We start from the raw sequence: 23,406 nt of genomic DNA, 5'->3' as shown, positions 1-23,406 counted from the left end.
TCCACTGACCATTGAACATGGAGTAGGTGATAAAAGGTTGGTGTTTTGCACACCTATGTCTTTTGGGCACCTTTAACTGTGGGGGACAGGCACACACCCTAACTGTAACACCCCCTATCCCATTGCCTGCTTGCCTCTGCCATGTGCACCTTGCACATGTGGTCCCACACACTAGGATTAAAAATGACAGATCTGACAGTAATATTATGCTTGATCATACAGCACCATGAATCTTGTAATTCAGTTACATCTTCACAGAGCTTCTTCTTATAAGAAGTTTGAAGGTTACCATGTCAGACACAAAGGTTAGGGCTATGTCTGGATATGGCTGCTCAATGAACTCCAGCAACAATGGTAAAGTGACTGAGACATGTCTTGCCCGGGGTCTTTAGAAGTTTGCCAGTGGGTTCTTTTGACTTGGAACAGAAGAGGACAATAAAATGGCCCGGGCTGAAATGTGGCTTATGGCTCACTTGCAGCAATAAGCTAGGATAATGCCCTCCAGCTACCAACAGATTGTCTATCAGCATATGCACTGCCCAGAGTTGGGAGGAGTTAATAACACAGCACAGTCTGCAGTTGGAATCAGATAATCTAATTTGCCCCATGAGACAGAAAATCGGTGGCAGGTTTTCTTTTCCTGCTTTCCTTCCTTGAGAACTGAGTGTCAAAGGAAGCTGGTGTCAAACACCCCCCTCAAATGATCATTTATCAACTAATTCAAGTTTCAGCACCCTTTCCTGTCAACAAGTTTCAGTGCTGTTGGGGAAGGGATATTTCTTTGTTACCTTCTGCTCTGCTAGAATTGAACCATGTCTGGGCTCAGGATGAGAAAGGACATAGAGCAAATCATTTGGTCAATTTACTTCCCTCAGTAAAGCATCAGTTTATGTTAACAAAACCTTCAAACATTTAATACTGCATCTGCTCTGTAATTTGGTTCACTCTAATTTCTGTTTTAATAGAAAACCCTTTTATTCATCTCTTCCATATGCTGCAGTTCTGCTTCAGCCACTATAACTGTGGTGCATTTTTCTCTTCCACTCAACATTAGAGCACTTTTTCTGTCTGCTTATGTTTCCACTGTACCAGGCCTAACCTCAGAACCCCACTCTGTTTCTCTCTAATCAACTGATGTTTCGTCTCTTCCCTTTTTATAAGGAGTAAGTTGTTTTCTTTCCTCATAGGTCACAACATGTTGATTCATTTGTATCTTTGCAAATATACTCATACTTCCTTTTGCACCTCTATCCTTCCCTTGTTTTGGGTCAAAAGCATTCTAAATAGAATCATAGAATGGTTTGGGTTGGAAAGGACCTTAAGATCATCCAGTTCCAACCCCCTGCCATGGGCAGGGACACCTCACACTAAACCATATCACCCAAGGCTTTGTCCAACCTGGCCCTGGACACCACCAGGGATGGAGCATTCACAACTTCCTTGGGCAACCCATTCCAGTGCCCCACTATAATTAACAATTAATAAATTAATTAACAATTTAATTGTTAATATTAAATTAAATTAATAATATTAAATTAATAATATTACCTAACAATTAATAAATTAACAACTTTCTCCCTGTCTGCCAAACAACTGCTTATGGAAGTTTGGTTTCTAATTCCTTAGAGCTTATGAGGGACTGATGCCCTGAAGCATACAGTTTGATATCCCAGCCTGTACCCTTTCTAATGAATGTTCCCATTTTATGCTTACTTGTCCAATTTTCTTCTGAATCTGAGTAACATTTGACCTGAGATGACCTGCAGAAAAATAATGAATGAAAAAATCTACACTTTAATCATTTCCTATTTTATTCAAAAGAAAATCTATTTAAAAAAAGAAAAAGACTGCTTTCCTGCCTTTCAGATGTGCTGGGCTTGGTTCTTCCCCTGTGTAGAGTGAAAGCAGGTAAGAGCTCAGCTCTTCTTTCCTGTACTTTGTTCTTCTGTACTGTCTTTTATTTCTCTCTGTGTCTGTCTCCTGCCTGCACCAAACAGCTTGCGTCTTTTCGGTCCTTCTTCATATAAAAGCTCTAGTACAACTATTCATGACCATCGTCTGTCTCATGTCTTTGCATTTCTGCAGCTTTTTGTGTGAGATGATGATATGTCTGGCTATGGGTGCTGCCAGTTAGACACATCCTTAGTTTCTAAAATAGAAACTAATACTGCCTCGTCTCATTCTCTAGGCCTGCTTTTTTGATCATTCATGCATAATGTGAGCAGTACCTTCTACCTGATGTCTTTAAAGTGGCTCTATATCCTCTGCACTAGAGATCCAAGCAGTACAAAACTGACAGCTAATTCAATCCTCAAATGGTTTTTGGAGTATATGCAAAGCAAGAAGAACAGATTGACATGCAGCTACTAGGAAGGCTGTTCTTTGATATATAAACAGGTAAACTCTAAACCAGATACAATTTTCCAGAATCTATTTTCTGAGTGTCTTTTTCCTTTCAAATACCATTCTTCAGGTCAGGCATTTGCTAATTTACTACATGAAATTCAGAGCCTTTTTGCTGAGCTTCTATGCTAAACTATCACGCTGATTCTTCCTTTTAGTTGCATGTAGGTTTCCAACACATCCTTCTTTTTATCTGATCAGCAGAGAAATGAACTGGCCTGAGAGACAAACCTTTTAACAATGGAGTCCTATATGAAATATGGTATGGTTTTTTCAGTAGGTGCTAAGCAGCTGTCACTATTAATTGCAAAGTTGAGTTGCTAGGAGGTGCTACTTCCACTTTAGTGAAGTGTCTCCTTAATTCCAAGGAGAAAGTTGTATGTCACATTGGGCAGAATGCATGTTGAGTTTCCCTGTTGTCTTCCCTAGTGTAACATGAGAAATATAGTGAAAAGTTAGTAACGAGTGTTGAAGTTAACTGCTGGAGTCAGACTCAGTTTGAGGGAGACCTTTCTTTGGTTCAGGTGTGAAGAAGAGGAAGGACTCTCAACAGCAGGTCTAAGAACATCTGCAGATCTAGTCCCTGATGTCCAGTATGCAATTACTGGAAAGCTTGTACTGAAGTAAGAGAGAGTTTTCTCAATAATCTGACCTTGTATGTCTCTGTGTCTTAAATGTGGGCTTATTAAAACCCAGGACTGTACTGTAAGTGTTCTCGACTGAGGCAAACCTGCTGTGACAGTTCCTTTGCATAAGACTCTTCTGAGTGAGAGATGGAAAACATTCAGATGAAGCCTCTTCAGAGCTGGAAGCTTTGTGTGTATGAGGAAAGGAAGACTAATGAGAAAAGGCTCCCTTCACTGCAGTACTTTCCCCCCCCCCTCAAGCATTTTCTCCTGGCTAGGAGCTTCGTGAGGTTTTGGATAGGCTACCTAATTTCCTCTGTTTGAAGGAAAACCTGAGAACGGTTACTGTACATCTCTATAGGAAGATTAATTGTGTTAGTCAGAAGATTGTGGGGATCTAATGTGTTGGACTGTGGATAAGGGAGAGCTCAAGATGAGAACAAGCTTAGCTGGCTGCTAGGTTCACAAGCAGAGGACTTCAGCCTGGCCTTTCCAGCTCTAATGCATGCTAAAACCGACCCACCATCCATCAGTACAGTGGGGAAGATGTTTTCATGATTCTTTGGGACAGATGTGAGTAATCAGTTCTCCTTTCAGACAAAGCTAATTGTCCACAGAATATCATGTGTTTAGGAAACAAAACACATGTCTGCCATGGCTTCTGGTTGCTATGTGCAGAAAGCTCCTTCAGGAAGAATTCAGGAGGAAAAAAGCCTTTTTCTGCTTCATAATCCTGTAATATGAATACAGAATTGCCTGGGCTACAATGTCAGAATAACGAACAATGAAACACCAGTGGCGAGGAAACTATCAAATGGAACATCTCTGGATCAGCACTGGGTCTGCTATTAATTAATGAAAACACTAATTAAGGTTTCTCCTATACAATCAGGAAGATAAAATGAAGCATGCTTTGATAACATTTGTCATGGCCAAGCTGTAGCTATAGAAAGATTGATCAAGGGATTTTAGAGTAAAAGGCAAATTTTAAATACAATGAGATTCTAATTTAGATAAATGTTAAATAACACACTAAAGGATGACACTATAAAATGGAACCCTGCTGATTAGAGATCAGTAATGGAGGGAAGAATTTAGGATAGTGGGTAACAAATCCCAGCACCATAGAGCTTTAAAATGACAAATAGCTTTCCTGGCTGTACAGAGAGTGAAAGCCAGGCCATTTGTAGGATAGTGGCTGTAAGGATGTCAACTCTGGTTCTAGTGCATCAATGCAAGTGTAGAGCCTGTTACCCAGCTCCTTGACTGTGACTCAGGGTTGGATGGTAAAGGAATAAAGCTTCTCAAAGTGATGTAGAGCTGACAGATGTGTGAACAGAGCCTTTGAGAAGCACATGAGCACACTGTGTGCCACTGGCAGTCCACCTCTCAGCCATGTGGCACCTAATCAGGCATCCTGCATATGACACAGTGATGCTGACTTCTGATGCATTCCCATACTAGGCAAAATGCAATGGGAGGGAGCAGCTTTGATCACAGAAAATGTGGCAGGATGTAGGTGTAGAAGTCTCAGCCACCATCTACCATCTTAGAAGCTGAACAGTCCCAGCTCTTTGTCTCTCCTCCCATAATAGGTACTCCAGTCTCTTAATCATCTCTGTAGCTCTTTGCTGGACCTGCTCCAGTGTAACCATGTCTGTCTTGTACTGGGGAGCTTACAACTGAACAAGGAACTAAAAATACACTATTTCATTGTAATCTTAGAAAACCTAAATCAATGATGCATATTGAAAATTATTTCCATGATTCAAAGTAAAATAGGAACCCATTCAAGTTTTAACTAGAATTGAATTAATATATCCTGCTCACAGAACAAGAAATTAAACTAGTTTAAAATCCCACACTAACAGCTATGCTGGAGTTATTGTTATTTATCAAAGTAATAAGGGGGGGGGGATAGCAAAGAAGCAAATTCTTATTGTGACAGTACACAAACCCATAACGCAACACTTACGTTATACATAAGATATGCCTAAGGGATCCAAGGGCTATGGCTTCATTGGGATAGAGAAATCTTGGCCCAATGAACTTTGAAATGAAAGGTTTGGAAGATGAACCCTTGAGACACCAAAATGACAGGAGAAGATGAGAAAGCAGCTCACAATGAGCAAGAGTTAGATCTTTCCAACTCTCAAGTTAATAGCAGCTTGCAATGAGTTGTAGGACAAAGTCTGTATTTGTTGATCAGCACCTGATTGTATGTGTTTTCTGGGTGGGGTTGCTGTGTGTGTGAATCTGTATAGCTCTACATGTATACCTATATAGATGCATATATATACATTTTTTCACTCAATGCAAAGAATTAGTTATTACAACAGGATCTGGATGCTGTTTGTGGATTTTGGCTGCTAGTGGAACAATTCATTACTATCAATAAAGCTTTTTATAATAGGAGGTAGGGGTTGTCTAATTGCTGCATGGGAGGTGCTAAATTCACCTTGAATAATACCACATGTGTTAGTTGAACAAATAGGTTAATGCTGTTCTTGTTGATACTGGATAGTTGCTATACCAGAGCTGAGCTGTTTATTCTCTATTGCTTGCTGTTTTCTGAACACATAATAGATAATACACATAATAGATATATAGTGATATATAGTGATAATAGTGATATGTACCACTGACATACTCTTGTTAGTGAGAGTCCTTCTAGTTAAGAGAGCCAGATTACACTTGACTGTTTCATCTCTGTTTCAATGAGGAATTTAAGGGGTTAGTAAAGAAGATGTAGAACTCTGATACTGGCCAAGACCAAGTTATGTAGATGATGCCCTCCCACACTTTTGAGGCTCCAGCTGTCTGGATTACTGGAGATGTCTGCCTTTACGATCTGCAAGTATCCATATGCATATGAGTTGAGTGTACATAGGGATGCTGAAGCACTGATATTAGGCCAGCCTGAAACAAGCTTACTGATAAGAAGTGGTCTCTTCCTCTGGAAGACCTTGCTCATGCACTTCAGAACTCTGCAAAGAAGCATCTTCACTGTGGTATGATTTTTCAGCAAATGCCATGAACCACTAACACTCTATGTCCTAGTATTTGTTCATTTTAAAGGGACCATTATAGCAAAGTGGAGCTCAATGCTTTCACCTGCTCAAATCTTCTGGGCTTTTATGTTGTTTTACTGTCCTTGTCCTTCTGCTTATAGCAATCCTGGCTTTGTAGAGCGTTTGCAATTGGAGCTCTCATGCTATGATGTGTCACTGATCTTTATAACATTCCTCTGGCTTCACAGCAACAAGTGTACTTGGCAGTTTCCAGCACTGACAACTACAGTTTTCTTCCTCTGCTGTTCAGGTGGTCAGAGCCACGCAAGTGCTGATAAATGTGCTAAAACACAGAAGCAGTGTTTCTGACTAAGCAGGGCTTTGTATCAAAGTGAGGGCAGGAGAGGTATTGTGCTGAGTGCCCCAGATTGGCTGGTATCTCTGGATGGGAAGTGAAATGAAACCTGGAAGATGACCTTGTAAGCAGGCCTGGTGCCATCCAAACAGATGGGCTAAAGTATAAGCAGCCAAACAGTCATTTAAGAACACAAAATGAATTTGCTGATGGTTTCCAAGCATGGAATCTCAGAATGGTTGCCTGTGTCAAGTCCCCACACTTGAAAGGGAGGATGCATGTGAGTAGTGCAGGATGAGCTAACACTGAAAACAAACATGAAGATCTGCCTTGGAACCTTTCCTGGGTCCATTGAAAGCTGTGAGACCTAAAATGGTTGAGTGGGAGAAGAGTCCCTGCCACAGAGATCACTTTTCCACAACCTGTGCTGACAAGGTAAAGAAATGATCTCCTTTCCTTGCACAGATGTCAATGTGCAAGAGGCCTGCAACATTGCTCTGGCTGGTTACTCTTTGGCAGCTGTGTAAGAGCTTCAGGACAAATTATGTAGTATTAGCCAAGCTTTAAATAAGTCATTATAGACAAAACTGTACCTTAGTAAAGATTCTAAAGGCTTGGAATTAATCCCCAATGGCTGCAGAGTTGTAGCGAGGACTGAATTGCCTCACTGTAATAAGAACCCAGCTCCTCTCTGTGACTTTTCTGTGTGCAAAACACCAACATAGACTTCTGTAACTCTAAACCTGAAGAATTTAGGATGATAATTGGTGGAAATATGTTTTGCAGCTTATAGAAAAGCCAGGCAAACACTTACTATTTGTCTGCTTATCAAAGGTGCAAGGTGGAGAAAGGCTCACTGAAAGAGAAATATGACTTGAAAGGAAATGAGTTTGCAGGTAAGACTCAAGGCAAAGCCTCCAGTTGCAAGCTAAGCTTTATCTGAGCTTACATTGTTATGCCCTGTGACTGGTCCCTTGCAGTTCCAGTTTAGAAAGTGGAGTATGAAAGAAAGCATTAATCTGGCTGAAATCCATGTAACAGGATTGTGTGCAAAACAAAAGTGAAATCAGACAGTGCAGAGGGGGGAATATGCTATAAACAGCGGATTTCTAACCTCTTTACGGCAGCTGAACAAGCCTTAAGAAGCATTAGGATTTGTTCTTTGTAGCTGGAGGGGTAGGAGAAATCAGGACCTAGTCACTGTTATTTGATATTTGCAACAGAATATGCCTAACAGAAGTAGAGCTGTTAAATCATGCTGTCAGGGAAACGATTTGCATTTGGTAGAACTGCCCCTCAGTTCTTCCAGCTTGCACTGCCCTTGTGGCACTTGAACACTGGTCATTTGTTGTAGGCTCTGCATTTGATGTTTTGATTTTCACCAGTTGCTCTGCAGAGAAGGATTGTGCAACAGCTGAGGACTACCGATCCTTGGGAAGAGGCAGAGAGCATGCATTCAGAACAGAGCCTCCAGACGGGGAAACCTCTTTAACTGTGCAGAAACTGCTGACATTATGGATGACCTGCTTCCCAAGTCCGTCTTCTCCTTTCTCATGAAGCTGCCTATCCATGCAGTGTGGAAACTGGTATCGACAGTGAGAGACAAGAGGATTCAAGCAAAGGTAAAGGAAATGAAAACCTAACAAACAAACCCCTTCAGCTGTAACCCTGTGGGTGACCTGGCTCTGCCTTAAAGGGAGAGGATTAAAGTTTAGCTGCGCTGTTTTCTGAATGTCAGTATCTGGGTCTAATGGCTATGTTTGAGCTTTTGAGAGCTCTGTGACTGAGAACATTTGCCCTGAGAACAGATAATATTTGATTCTGAGGATATTACTGGACACTTAAAGCACTTAGTATCTTTAAGTAGTCATTACCTGTCTGTTGAGGATCACAAAAATCCATATTTTACTGCTGTCATGAGCTGATTTCAGTGTAATTCCAGTTCATCTCCATTCTAGCTGGCTGAAGAAACTATTAAACTTCCTTTTACTTTGGATAGTCTTGAATCTGCTTGTTACATTAAGGGAGGTTAACTGAGAAAATGAATTCCTAACTATGTTTATAAAATGAACCATATTTCTTTTCTCAACTCTTCTGTCCTGTTCTTGTCTAAGAGATGTTATCTAGTCTGAGATCAGGTACAGGGACTGGTCAGTATTTGGGCCCTTTGCCATGTAAATCTGTGTTAAATAGAAAGTTGAATTCTTGGCAGTAGGGCTTGTAACTTAGCTTCTTAAATGTTTTGGTAGATTATGATTTCTTGACTTAAATGCAACATGAATATCCTTAGGAAAAACAAATTGTTATCTGAAGCTGTTGCTGCTGTTTCACAAGGAAATGAAAGCTATAAATGGAGGGTGAAAGGTAGGGGGGGAGAGAGGAGAGGTGAGTCTAGTCAGGAATGGGACATCTCTGAGTTACTCTGCTTTTTCCCTCAGTATGTGCTCAATATTAAGCTATATGATGAGAACTCAGAAGAAGCCTACAACGAGCTGAAATTCTGCCTGCTTTTGCAACAGTGGAACTTCTTTGTTCTTTGAGCCCTAAATGCTGTTGAAAAGCTTCTGGAAATGAGAGCTCAGCCAGCAGAGAGAGGCACATTCCTTTGACATGATATATTTTGGAGGAAAAAAGAAATACCAGGGGGTGGGGGAAATCTGCTTTTCCTGTTTTGGTGCAGTCATGTTCACTATTTTCTTTCTTACTCCTAATGTTTTCACAATGGCTAGCAGCTCAAGTGCTCCATGCTTAAAGAAACATCGTATTCGTTCTCCTTGGGTTTGTTCCATGTTGGCAGGGCTGATATACACCAAATACTAACATTTGCTTCTTTACTCTCCAAACACTTACAGGGTGGGAAGTGCAGTTGAGCTCAGCAGGTTACCCTGCATGGTGCTGAGGATAAGGTTTTTATTTCTGAGGATCACATTCTTTTACCTAGCAGGGTAAACATTTGGGATTGTTTGCTTAGTACTGGCTCTCAAAGTCTTTTAATAAGCACCATCAGAGGATGGATGCTTTTTCTTTGAGTGTTTTTTGTTGTTTTCTCAATAGTCAGCAAGTAATGATCTCAACAGATATTAAGGCTCAGGAGAACTGATGGACTCATGCTGGCTATGCTGTTGTCATGCTCTGTTCTGATAGCTTTTTGTCTGATGCACGTAGTGCTGCTTCTCCAGTCACAGAGGAAAAATGACAAGGATGCATGCAGGCCTAGTTGGCTAATGAGTTGTTCAAGGCTTGTCCTGCTAGGTGAACTTCAGAGGATGCATAGACCACTTATAACTTGAACATTCATTGGTGGAATTGAATGGTTTAAGGAGCAAACTGTAAGTAGATGCTAAATTTAATCGTTCTGTTTGTGTAAGGATGTGAATATCTTCAGTGCAATGTACTTCTGGCACTGCTGCTCCAAATTGCTGGAGGAAATCCATTTAAACAAAACAAGCATTTATGTGGTTATTAGCATGTTAGTCCCAAGACACAAAGCTTTATCAATACAAAATGAACTGAATGTGATGCTACTATTCAATCCCTATTATGCTGCCTGATATTACACCCCAAATGTGATCAGGCTTGCTGAAGACCTGCTGTTCATTTTGATGTTCCAGAAAAGATAAACATCCTATGAGACTTGTTCACTGAACAAACATTTTAAATGCAATACAATGTTAAAATAAGTGTAATGGTTTCAATCTGAGGTCAGCTTTGCATCCTTGTTTCATTCAAGGAGTTGTATTTTACTCTGGGAAGTAGACATCTAAAGATTTTACCTACTTGCTTAGAAACTGATCATCAGTAAGAGCATCAGACATCAAATATTCCAGTAAAACCTAAAGCTGTGGAATAAATGTGTGTTGCTCAGAAACAAAAGCTTCTGAAAATTAGCATGGAATATTATGAAACCCAAAGGATAAGCAGATAAGAAGGACGGGTATAAAGAAGAACATCCAGACTTACACTAAGAAGGATAAACTTGCTTGCTTCAGGTACACAGTGTGGTTTAGGAAGACTATTTCTATCCTAGCTGTGTATGAAATGTTTCCTTTCTTGGAAACATTTCTTACCTTCTGGAACAATTTCTTACTGCACATACCAGGCCTGGAACCATGGACTTTGTGGAGTATCGGTATGATCCAATAATGGAATTATTTATCATTTTTGAGATTTCCTCTCCTATCTTAAACTCATATTGACTGTTTTAAGGCACAAAAATCTGCAAGTTTAGCAAGCTTTATAGAAGCATTATAAAGAAGTGTTTCATAGCTACATGTTAAGAGTTTCTTTGAGAATAAGTGACATTTTAAAAGTCTAGTTGATTTTAGGAGGTAATTCTGGTTAAATAAGGCTTTTAACTAGACCTGTATAGCTATTTCTTATGGGACTATGTATTTTTAAGAGTAATTCTTATTGAACTCTGTACATTGAATTTTTTGCATAAAAATTAAGTTCTTAAAAGCTCCAAATAAAAATGGTAATGAATGAACTTAGAAAATAGAGACAGGAATATATCACAGAAAAGGTGAGAACACAATCTATGTGTTGATATGGTTACTGCTTCTTTTGGGGGCTGCAAATCTAAAGCCCTGGGAACTGTACCCTTGGAAGTGACTGCAAGCAATCCTGGAACAGCTCTGAGTAGCCCTGGAAATAAGCTTTTCTTGGTGACTATGCAATGGGTTTGTGGTTTTAATGACAAACAAGCCAACTTACCCCAGTCAGCCCCATTTCTGAGTATATAAATCAGAAAGCTTGCTTTGCTCCTACTGATAAAGCCATGGTACAGCTATAAACACGCCAGTTATTTTCTTGTCAAACATAAAAGGCCTGTTATTTCAAGGTGTTTAAGAGGCCTCTCTGGTTAGATAAAATGCAATAGAAAGTGGCTTGTTTAATGGTGTCTATTCTGAGAGGGTTATGTCCTTTCCTTGAAGTGATTTTTCAATTCATTTGGGAAAGTGAATACCCACCAAAATTCTGCCTTTGTTGAGTGTCCCTGAATTAGCATTTGAGGAAATGACTTTTCAATAGTATTGTAATGCTACCTCTTTCCAAAACATGGCCATAAAACTTAGACATCCTGTTGAAAATCCCAGTGTGACCCAGATAAAACCACAGGATGCTTTTTTGACTTCACAATTGGCTTTCCAAAAGGCATGTGATTAATGATAAAGAAAATGGAAGAGCCATTGTTCTGTGCTGAGAAACCACCAGCTTTCCTGCTGAATCCTAGCAGTAAATAGGCATTTCTTGCAGCCTTTCCAGCCCAACTTCTCCAGTTATTTCTGAGCTACACACTACCCACAAGATGAATGCTAAAGTAATTTCTCCAGCTAAGAGTTCTATGCTTAAGAGTGATACCATCAATGAGTTTCTCTACATGAGTATTAACAGATGGGGTTTGATCCATTAGAGAAACCACCAAATGAATTCTGCTAGTCCAGAACTGAGGCAGCACAGAATTTGTACATCATGCTTGGCATTGAGAGTATGTATGTCTTCAGCAGTTAACACAACTGCTTTGGCAGAACCCTTTTTAGCCTCTTTGCTGAAGGAAATGAGCTGCATCTGTCCTCTCCCCCAGTAACTGTAGACCTTGTGGATAAAAGTCACAAAGATGCAAAACACCCACACACTTAATGAAAGTAATGAAAGCAACCTATTAAAACTGCCTTTAAGAGCAGCATTTCATCAAGCAGATCATGCAGGGGAGAACAATCTTGAGTACTTCATACACTGGAAAAGCCCCAGTGTTGGCACCTCTCAGGTATTACACCCCCCTCACCACACCTCCCAAAAAAAACCAAACAAAACACATGTATTTGATGTAATTACCTCAAATTTCCAGTATATGCAGGTATTTTCATAGAACAGTGGAATGGTTTGAGTTGGAAGGGATGTTCCAGCCCCCCTGCCACAGACAAAGACACCTCACACCAGACCAGGTTGCTCCAAGCCCCTGTGTCCAACCTGGCCTTGAACACTGCCAGGGATGGGCCAGCCACAGCTTCTCTGGGCACCCTGTTCTAGTGCCTACAAATGACACAGTACTTCTCTACTATGACAACAAAGAAATCTATATAGCTATTAAGAAAGACTTCTTTTTAATGGCTTTAGGCATGTTATGTTTTTAATAATAGTGGTATACTTTTCGGTATGTAAAAATTATGCATATGTTAAATTTGAGATGACATGTTAAAAGTGCTGCTTGCTTTGTATGACTTAAGGTGCTATGTAAGGTGCTGTGATTTTGGTGGTTAAACAGAAGCTAGGCTTATTTCTCTATTGACACGTGTATTTCCTCATCAGCCCCCTGCAGGACAGCAAAGCGGTTCTGGGTGGGTACAGCAGATTTAGGAGGAAGCCCCTTGCTTTTAATTGCTCTCTTCCTCCTTTTGTTGTTTTTTTTGTTACTGATTCCCATCTTCCCTGGTTAACAACCTCCTTCTTTCCTCCATGAGTTAGAGGGGAATCTTGAGGCCCCTGTGCTGTTTGGTCCTGGAGCAAGCAGTCCTGCTTCCTCTCAGCTCCCCTGACATCTTGCAGCTTACTGACAGCATCCCATAGCTCAGCCACCTGCTGCAGCAGGACCTTCATTAGGGACCAGCAAGCGCAGCCCTGCCCATTGTGCACCTTTCCCTCACCAGACCAGTGCAGGCACTCTCCACACTCCAAGCTCTGCACCGCAGCATCCCCTCTCACCGGCTCTGTCTGGGTGCCTACGCTGGGCACCACCGGGGCGGCCAGGGAAGAGCTCCCAGACCGGACCCTGGTCATATGGCAAGTGCTCACCATCCTGCTCGCCTGCTCACACAAACTGCCACACAAACTGCCTCAACCCGCTCTGTTTGACCACTCTGTTCGCCGCACTCCCTGGGTAGGTTTTTAACTACTCACAGTTGGTACCCCTCCTCCTGGCTCTGTCCTCGGTGAGTCAGCTCTTCGTGTGAGCTGAGCTGCGGCTCCTGGGCAAGTCCTGTCGAAGACTTGAGGCTTGCTCCTCAGTGGCTTTTGTTGCTCTGAGGTGAGGCTCCTGGACACTGATTTCACCCTGCTCCGGTGTTACAGGTGTTCTCCCTCAAGCTACTCCCCTCAACAGCTGACTGAGAATGGCTGCTGATAGCCGGTTTGAATCTTCCACCTGAGCCTATTGGCTCCACCCCCAGTGAGTCAGCTCCTCGTGTGAGCTGAGCTGAGCTCCTGGGCAAGTCCTGTCGAGGACTTGAGGCTCCCTCCTCAGTGGCACTTGTGGCTCTGGGGTGAGGCTCCTGGACACTGATTTCACCCTGCTCCGGTGTTACAGGCCTGACAGTTCACCAGTCCATTTGGAAAACTCTGTGTCTTCTAGTAGGGATGAGTGGCTCAGGTGTCCTCTTTGTCACATTTGCTTCTTCAAAGCACATTTGGATCAATATTTAAGAGACTGCAACACAAGAAATCTATATTTGCTCTGGTTTGGCTTTATGCTAGACTTCCTATTGTCACACAGAAATTCCTGTCAGGATTGTATGAAGTTTTCCAGGACCATGCAGATTCAGATGGAACAGAGTGGGGAATGGAGGGGGCTGGCTGCCACTTCTGTGTTGCAGTGGAATGAAAACCTCTAACAGAATAGGCTGTGCAGTAGAAAGCTTAAAGAAAGACTATCTATCTCAACTTTTAAAGCATTATTTGAATAGCTGGTAGAGCAGTGTAAATAACCACAAGTATGTCAAGGGTTGAAGGCCAAGAGAGAAGATCTCAAAGCTAAGATATATTCATTTACTGTAGCTTTACTTGTGTACAAATAAAAGGCATAATGTTGAAATAATTCTCTGTTTCATCCCACTGTCTTTTCCCTTTTTAAGTTGAATAAGTCTGACAGACACAGATGGATTAGGTTTAATTTACGGGACCTTCATGTTAGCATTTCTAGTACCACAGAAAGACAAGAAATCCACCAAAATTTAGGCAGCATTTAAAGTTCCAAGACAGTTAAACAAACCAGATGTTTGTGATTCCTGTTTTCTTAATGGAATTTCTTCAGCTCTGCCCTGTCAAACTAATTTATCACACCATGCACTGAACATGTGCTACAATTAAGAGGTTCTAGGCTCATGTGCATTCAATAGCATATGTATATATTCACATTTCTCCCCAGGAAATTAGACAGAAATATAGCAGCCCTAATATTTAATCATTTTATAACATTAATTGGAGCAGAAAATGCCTAAGAGATATTCTTAAAAGCCAGCTGAAAATACTTGTGAATCCTAACAATTACAAAACTTATATAGTCTTTCAAATTCTTATTTCCTTTCAGATGAATTCTCCTTGGCCTTTCTAGTCAAGTTTTGAGGTTCATGCTTTCAAGATTTCCTATGCAACTAAAAGGATTAGAAACTTCTTTGGCATTGGCAAGCATCTTTGATAGAACTGAGCAGTTCCACAAACCAGTGTGTAACATCAAAGAATATGATATGAAAACCCAGGAACTGCAACTGATATTAACACAGCAATATTCTAGGAATCAGGATTTTGGTTGTAGCCTTTCCCTGGTGTTCATGCCATGCCTCTTCCTGCGGATGCAAAACAAATGCCATACAGTTTCTAATAGGCTACTATAGCCTGAACTCAGTCCTTAAGACAAAGGGAGGAACCTGAATTAGTGATAGCAATCTTGATAATAGTGGGGGCCTTTCCTAGTAATGTGTGGTATTTTCAATGAGGACTAACATAAAAAAACCCTGCATGTATTTGCAACCATCCTATGTATGGGACTCAGAAGTGTTGGCAGTGCTGTTAGAAGCTTTTGAAAGACCTGAACAACTTTCATGTAGTTGCTTTTTGAGTTAAAGTGCTTCAAGAGGCACTGTGTTTGAATAGGGCTAGTTTTAATGGAAGGATGGGATATCACGGCACAGCTATTTAAAAAGGTTGAATGGAATTTCTGTCACAAATGACTACATGTAAATGTAACAAAAAGAGCTCTGCTTTAAAGAGAAATTATTGTGAAGCTTCTATACCCGCAGTAAACCTGAAATTCATGAGAAAAGACTTACTAAAAAGTTCCTGTTGGGATCAGAAGCCATTATGTGCAGGCCTAGGACTTGGCAGGAAAATGGTGGGTTTCATTTTGACACAAACTGCATGAGAAAAGGTTATTTTAAGGTTTTGACAAACCTAAAAATGGACCTTATTTTTTCTTGCTAACTTTCAGTTTCTGTTTTAAAGTTCTTCATTCTTTGTGTTTTGACTCTGGTACTAAAGTCTTGACTCTGCAGCAATTGAGCTATTACATCCTACAAAGCCTAATTTCTTCAAACCTAACTTTCTCTTCAGATATCCCAGTGAGACTATGGCTTAGGAAAACAATAGGAAAAGCTGAAAAGCTAAAGTTAGCTTATTTCTAACTCTTTGTAATCTATTCCAGGAAGTGCAAGGCAGCATCAAGACTGTGTACTTATATTGAAGATGTGAGGCTCTAAACAACCAAAGATGAACTTTTCAAAAAGGGAAAACAATTTGGAGTGAAAATGATGGAATATATGAAAGACAAATTCTTACAAGCACCTGGTCTAGTGAAATATGTATCTAATGAACAAGATCCTGTAGGAGTCCTGTTCTGCAACTTCAAGAGTAGCAAAATCAAGTTTTTAGTTCCCTCATGCTCGCACACATAAGTAACTCCTCATTAATCCGTGTTGCTCCATCAATGTCAGGGGCTTCCAATGACAGCTTTATTTTTACCCCTGGGTGGATGATTTTCCACATGTCAATGAGTGGTGCATCAAACTTTTACAGCTGGATATCCTTTTAGTTCAGCATATTAAGTAAGCCATAGAGATACGGCTGGATAGATAGATGATTAGATATAACCTAATGATAGGTAAACTAATGATAGATTTAAACATATAAATCTATGATTAAGTAAATCATAGATAGGAATAATAGAAATATAAAATGTAAGACATATCTGATGCAATATAAACTCATGACAATTATATATTAATACATCTTATCACAAGATATTAGAAACTTCTGACCTTAAATTTATTATATGAAATATGTAAGATATCTGACAGAAATCATGCCTCTAACTAGATATAAACAGATTGAGGGCAGTTTTAAAACATTATGTAGAGTCTTTAGGGTTATAATTTATTTTAAACTGAACTTCAAATAGTCTATCACTGCAAGTAGTCTATAAATAGGGTTGTAGCCTCAGAACTCCTCAACAGATCTCTATTATCAACAGATCTGGATTATATTGGAAGCCCTTAAAGATGGAATGGGAGCTGCCTAATATTTTTACTGAATTAGAAACTTCTTTCTCCTTTGGAATAGGCAGTCAGCATGCTCAGTTTGTACAGAATGTCCCCACTAGCCAGATGGTGGGGAGGAGGGCATACGGCACAAGTTTCAACTCTTCTTAAATTAAACCCCCCTCTGGTGCTTCTTGGCTTGTTGTGGATACACAGAATGCAGCTGACATTAGTCACTGATTTACTGAAAGGGATAAAGAAGGGCCCTTCTAACCCTCACATTGTGACAGGCTGGTGGAATATACCCTCCCAATTCACATGGGATTGTCCTTCCCATATCCACTCCTGCCAGCTGCAGTTGGGGGTGTATCCAACCCTTGGTGATGCACAGACTTGAGGATGTGATCTGTTATTTAATCTACGAGTTAAGCTAAAGATGGTGATGTTGGTGGAAAAATATTCTAGCACCTGTTTCCAAGGCAGACAGGAGCCTTTTTGTGCTGCCATGGATGTGTGGTGTTTAATTCCCTTGTGCTAAAGTTTGATATTCATCAGCAGTGGTTCTGAAACACTTGTGGGCACTTGCTGTCCTAGCACAGGCTGGTGTAGCTGGTAGGGAAACAGGTCCAAATGCCCTTGTTAAATTTGGGTATTTTTACTAAGTGTACTCACTGTGTTTCTAAGTGTTTCATAACCTGTTTGTACAGTTTGTATTCCTCTCCTTGCAACCTTATCGTTGAGGTCAATTAAGAATGCTCCTTAATATAGATTTTGCCTTTCAATATACCACTTGGGGTTACCTTAAGGTTAGGGGTCTTTTATGCTATAGCACATAGTTGTAATAGAAGCATGCTACATTAATTGCTTTTATCAGTAACCTCTACCAGCTTTAAAAATGTGACCTCAAACCACTTTTTAAGACATAAGGGAGGAACAAAACCCTCAGAATCATAGAATCATAGAATACTTTACTTTCATTTACATACACATAGCAGTAACTCTGAAAGTAAAGAGGTAAGTGGAATGTGAACAAAAGTTTGCAATGCATTTCTCCCAATCTGAAAAGCTGCTGCATGCTTTCACTTGATAATTCCTTTGGCTTTGAGTCTGAATCAAATTACACTTCCGTGTTGTATCAACCAAATGATCTTAATCTTGCCAGGAGCTAACACCTTGTAGCTACGTAAACATCTGTTTACTAACTGCCAGGTCCTTACTGAGTTTTACCTTCATCCTGTTTTACCCCCACCAATAGTCCTGAAAAAGGCTTTCCAAGTGCCAAGAGACTTGGCAGTATCACTTGTCTGTAATATATGCAGCATTCCTGAAATTCTTGGAACATTAGCCTTGAATAAATTCAAAGAACTTCACTACCACTGTTTTTTTAACTGCTGATAGTTTCATTGTTGAAATGTGTTTATTGTCCATCACAGTAAAGCTGTTTCAACACTTGCACCTTGCAATAATGTAACTGAAATATTTTAAAAGGAAATGGGGTGATCTTCTTTCCTATTGAATGAATTGCAGTAATCCTTCGATGAGACATACACTTTTACTAGGGAACAGTTTTCCACCTTCTGCTATACTTGGGCCATAACATGACTGTAGCTGCAGCTGACAGTGCAGAGGAGTGGTGCCTTTGTCCTGTAGCAGACATGTGACAAGGGATGTTGCCTGCCTCAGCTAAGACTTCCTATACTAACTTGCTTCACAGCATATTCCAGTTATAGAGCACAATCTCCTTGGACGTGTCTCTTTTACAGGCAACAGGAAACCAGCTCTTTTACTGCACAAAAGGATTGTCTCTGTAAATGTGAAACCTCAGTAGACAGGATAGAAGCACTTCTGAGAGCTTCCACATTAGTAATAGTCTGCTTTACTGCAGTAGTCGGCTTTGAAAACAATCACTGATGGTAAACCAGGAACAGCAGAAGAGCTCTGTGAAAGCTCTATGGAAAATATGCCAGTAATGTTTTTAACTATGTCAGAGTAGTGCTGCTGAAGGAAGAGAGTGGTGGGTGAGTGTGGAATATATGGGAGAAATGGAAGGTATCGAAAAGAAAAGATTATCCAAGATGAAATACAGATTTGACACAACAGTTGAGTGCTATGGTCAGAAAATTAATTCCTTTAGTCTTTCCCTAAAGGATAGGTTAAACCAGATATTCTTGAATGCTCTGCGAGTGTATGTTCACAACAGCTCAAACTTACCTAAGGTTGGAACTCCCATAGTCCCACTCCATCTCACCATTGCCTCACATTGCCTCCCTGCACCAGTTCTGTGAGTTCAGCCTTTTTGAGGTAGGCTTTCTTCGTAGCTGGATCAACCCCCCTGAGCTGGATTACCAAGAGATGACGGATGGTGTCAGGGCCAGCACCTGGGAAGCACAAAACAGAGCATTGGTGAATCACAAAAGCTTGGGTCCATATCAACTCAAACTGCTGTGATGCTGCATCCCCTGCCTGAAAGTCAGTAAGGATGTTATTTAGGGATGGGATGAGAGGGTTAAATTTAATGGTGTTTTAAAAATGTAATTTAAGGCTGCCATAAACCTTAATTAGCATAATTGCACAGTGTCAAGACAGGGCTGAACTAAAGCAATTTGAAAATGTAGCTATGTTTCTTACATCTTAACATGCTCAGAGCTCTAAAATTAAAGGAGCATTTTTTTCCTCTGGGGAAAATGGGTCATTTTTCTTCTTTTAAATTTAGTGAATGGCTTGTGTGTGTGTGTATGTATGGCATATACACAGACATATAAAAACATTCACACTTTAGGTGGTATTATAATGTATTTTCCTCTGGAAAATTCTATCCAGAGATGAGATGATTGCTTCTATCAGCTATCAGCTGAATAGCATGGACGGAAAGGATGTAGGGAGGAAATATGCAATGTAGGCTTTACCAATTACACATGCCTTTTAAACTGTGTAAATGAGGAGCTCAGTATCGTCCTTCCCTTGTCCTGACTCCAGTCATACAAGTACTCTATAGAGGACTGTAAAAGCACTGGTGAGTTTTTGACAAGATGAAAGACAACAAATAATGAGATGAAATCAAATGAAAATCCATCTTAACAGAAAGTCTTTTCTTCCAGAAAAGCTAATTTGTGCTCAGTGTATTGAGGACAGTTTGAATGATACCTGAAGTAAGCAAATAGTTGAGAAGTCTGTTTCAACAGAAATATCATGTATTAACCTTTTCTGCCTCAAACTGAAATGCTACAGAAAGCTTTGTCCATGCTAAAACACTACTGATGGTTACTATAATGTATAAATAAACTTCTCACGAGATTAACAAAAGTTGTAGAAGATTTCATTAGCATTGCTCAACACTGACAGAATTTAAACAAACGCATCTTTAAAAGGATCTGGAAGCTCACTTCAGAGCAACAAGTATTTCAAGTGCTGTGACAGTTTGAGAAGTGACTTGAATAGACTTCCAGATCTCCCATCTGTGAGCCATGCAGTTATAGGCATCTTTGTTATGTTTAAAATACATTTTACTACTTCTGGTAGTGCTGTAGCCCATGGGAGTAGTTGAGATGAAGTTGAATTTATTGTGATTATGAAGACTAAACTAAACTGCCCATGACAGGGGGGTTGGAACTGGATGATCTTAAAGTCCTTTCCAGCCCTAATTATTCTATGATTCTAAACTTGAAGTTAAGCTTGCATATAACCATGCTGCAGTTTAGGGGCTATCTGTTCAGTGCCATTAGGCTGAATTCTCCCTTCTTCTCTTCCAGTTGATCGATGGTACTGTCTGCAATGTCATGTATTTACTATCTTTTAATTTTTCCAAGCCTTCCAGAGGCCCTTAATTCTTCTGAAGTAAAAGGCAACTAAAAGCAACTTTTGGGTTGCCTTTAGATTCACACAGAAGCTAACTGTGCGTTTTATACAGCTGACTATTAAAAACCCAACCAACCAACCAACCCCTTTTATCAAATCACTACTTTCCAGCCCTCAATGCCTAGAGGAGCACAGAAAGTACTGAGAGCTGTAGTAACTTTTTGTGCCCCCCACACCGTGTTGGCTGTTGCAGAATAACCACTCCTGATTCAGAGACATCTCTGTTTACTGATTTGCTGGGTTATTCCAAGATGTGTATCAGTTCCACATCGATTTCAGTGTTTTGTCAGTTTGAAATAGTGGTTTTGTCAGTTTGAAGTAGTGATTCTGAGATAATCTGATAGCCACATGTAGAAGGCAAGGTCTGACTTGGGCATCAATGGAGGCAAACACAGGAGAGGTCTGTGGGGAAAAGGATGGGGAAGGGATGAGGGGTGTGGGGAGTGAGTGGTGCTGGGGTTGACAGGATGACAGGAGCTCTTCTTGATGCAGAAGATTAGGATCATGTTGTGTGGCATTTAAAGCTGACAACAGACCAAGAGAAGGAGAGTGCCTGGGGCTGGGGGCTGCTCAAGCTGGTATTGAACAGGAGAACTTTGTTCTCCTAAATGAAAGCCTAGTATCAGCAGGTTGAGTTGCTCTTTTAGGAAGTATTTTCAGGTCTGTGAACTAGAAAAGAGAAGATTGGTGATCTAACAACATCCAGTCTTTTTTCCCCAAATACCCATCACTATTGCATATCCTTTCAAGTATGTGACGTTTAGAGATTGTTTCCCCTTGCATACTTGAATGATCTTGGAACTGAATGATCTTAAGGTCCTTTCCAACTCTAACTATCCTATGATTCTGTGATTCTAATTTGTGAGTACAACTGGCTACAGACAGTTCCTGTAAGCAAAGCCCTTTTCTTTAATTCCAGACTTCATCTCCACAGTCATAGTCTAATAATGATTCTTTGGTTTGCCAAATAATGCCTTTGCCACACTCTTTAATGAGGCTTCCTGAAGATACTAATGCTGTCCCGATACACTCTTGTGTATCAAGCTCACATTAAGGTCAGGATTTTTTAAGCAGCAATATTTAGCAGCAGATGGAGATAAAATACTTTGAGCATTGTTTGTCAAACAGCTACTGTTTGTAGGTGTAGAGTATGGCAGAAGCAGCAATATGATCTTCAAGGGTGGATACGGTCCTGGTATAATGCAGAACAGGCACTTCCCAGCTGCCTGGCAGCATTACAGCTGTGTATGATTGGTGTAAAGAGATTAAGCTCCAGAGATGAAGATTTTTCAGCTGTCACTATACAGCAGGGCTTGCTTTTGACCTTTTTCTCGTCTTTTAAGACACATGAACACAGAATGTCTCTTAGCAGACAGACTTCATCACAGATATTGAGACCTTAATAGGTCTAGTTGCGAACAAGTTCAGTAGTGTTCCAGAACACTCAATTTTCTCCCCAAAACTCTTCACAAGTATTTCAAATATCCAGTGGATGTAAACAGTATTAGGGCCTACAGGCTTTGTGGTTTCTTCTTCATGAAAATATTGATGTAACTTTTTCATCTTTAATAGTAACATCTGATATTGAAAGCAAGAGCTACCTGATTTCAACAACTGTTCTGTGCATCAGTTCTGTGTTGAAGTTGAGGCATTATAACTAGCATCACAATAGCTCAACATGGTTCTTTGATTCCCTTACAAACAAGTTAACATAAGCAGTATCTTAGAGAAAAGTCATTGCTCCAATGACAGTGCTACCTACTTGTAGTGGGATACTTCAAAGAGTAACCATGGAGATACTGAAGTAACAAGGCAACTATATAGAACAGGTGAGAAACTGTGCATAAAGTGATCTCAAACAATTAACCTGCTTCTTGTCATCTTATTTTCCTGAATGCAAGTATCTACTTTAGAGCAGCACTTGTAACTCTGCTTTATGTCTCATAACATACTGACAAATCTGTATTATTTTAGCATTCAAGCAAATTTATCTTCAAGAGCTTCAAAAGAAGCAAGTATGATCTTTAACTTCACCTTGTTTAGCAGAGGGATTCAAGAGACATGATATTATGGGTTGGGATATTAAAATGCTTGAAATTTAGTTCCATTATATGCTTCTTATGAACTGACACTGATTTTGGTTTCTGCTGCTGCTTAAGGAAAGCAAAGCCAAGGTGATGTCAGTGTAATTGTACTTCTCGGACCATGTTGTCATGCTTCTTTAGAGATAGGGTGTAAAGCCTACAATTAGCATGTCACCATTAGATTTCGACCTTGCAAATCAAAAGGTGTTTTATCCTTACTCCTGTATCATACCTTAAATATACATTTATTATCGCAGTGGAAATCACTTTTATTTAAAGACTTCCCCAGCATTAGAGCTCAGCACTGGACCTGTAGTTCCAAATAATACTCCTTTGGTGGCTAGGTAAACATAATGGAATTGGTAAAGCATTTTTTTACCCCAATGCTTAGTGATACAAGCAGTTGGATTGGTGGCTAAAAAGGGGTTTCCAAAGTAGCCACCTTCAGTGTTTAAGAGTTTGTATCGAGCCGGGGCTTTTTGGGCTGACATTTGAAAGCATATAACTCGATGATGAAGTAAATGGGACTAAATTAAACCCAGCAGCTATTCCGTACGTACAACCCCGTTTCCTACACGCACAGCTCCGCACACACGCGGCACGGAGACCGCAGGGGGCTCTGCAGCGGAGAGCAGAGGGGCCGAGGGCACGGGCCGGGCGGGTGCGCTTGGCGTGAGCCCTCAACGTGCAGCCGGGCAGGTAACCGCTCACACCGCTTAACGGCTCCACCTTCACCCGAGCAACATCCTCCTGCTCGGGCAGGGAGGTGAGGAGACCTCCGCGTCGGTGCCTGGGGCGTTTAAACGCATCCCATTGCTGGGGTCCCGA

General features: G+C 40.5%; 1 protein-coding gene across 1 annotated transcript in view; it reads left to right on the top strand.

Annotated features, from left to right (window-relative positions):
* Positions 1-7,846: 7,846 nt before the first annotated feature.
* ATP2C1 (ATPase secretory pathway Ca2+ transporting 1) overlaps positions 7,847-23,406 on the top strand; it is a 58,274-nt gene continuing 42,714 nt past the window's right edge. Inside the window, exon 1 of the mRNA XM_013127935.3 lies at positions 7,847-8,017. Within this exon, the coding sequence (XP_012983389.2) occupies positions 7,910-8,017 (108 nt within the window). The 5' untranslated portion in view covers positions 7,847-7,909. The remainder of the gene's footprint in view (positions 8,018-23,406) is intronic.

This window comes from Melopsittacus undulatus, chromosome 1 (genome assembly GCF_012275295.1).
Source record: "Melopsittacus undulatus isolate bMelUnd1 chromosome 1, bMelUnd1.mat.Z, whole genome shotgun sequence".
In the NCBI taxonomy this organism is placed as follows: Eukaryota; Metazoa; Chordata; class Aves; order Psittaciformes; family Psittaculidae; genus Melopsittacus; species Melopsittacus undulatus.
Note: the sequence above shows the minus strand (reverse complement) of the source record. Positions and strands in the feature narration are given on the sequence as shown.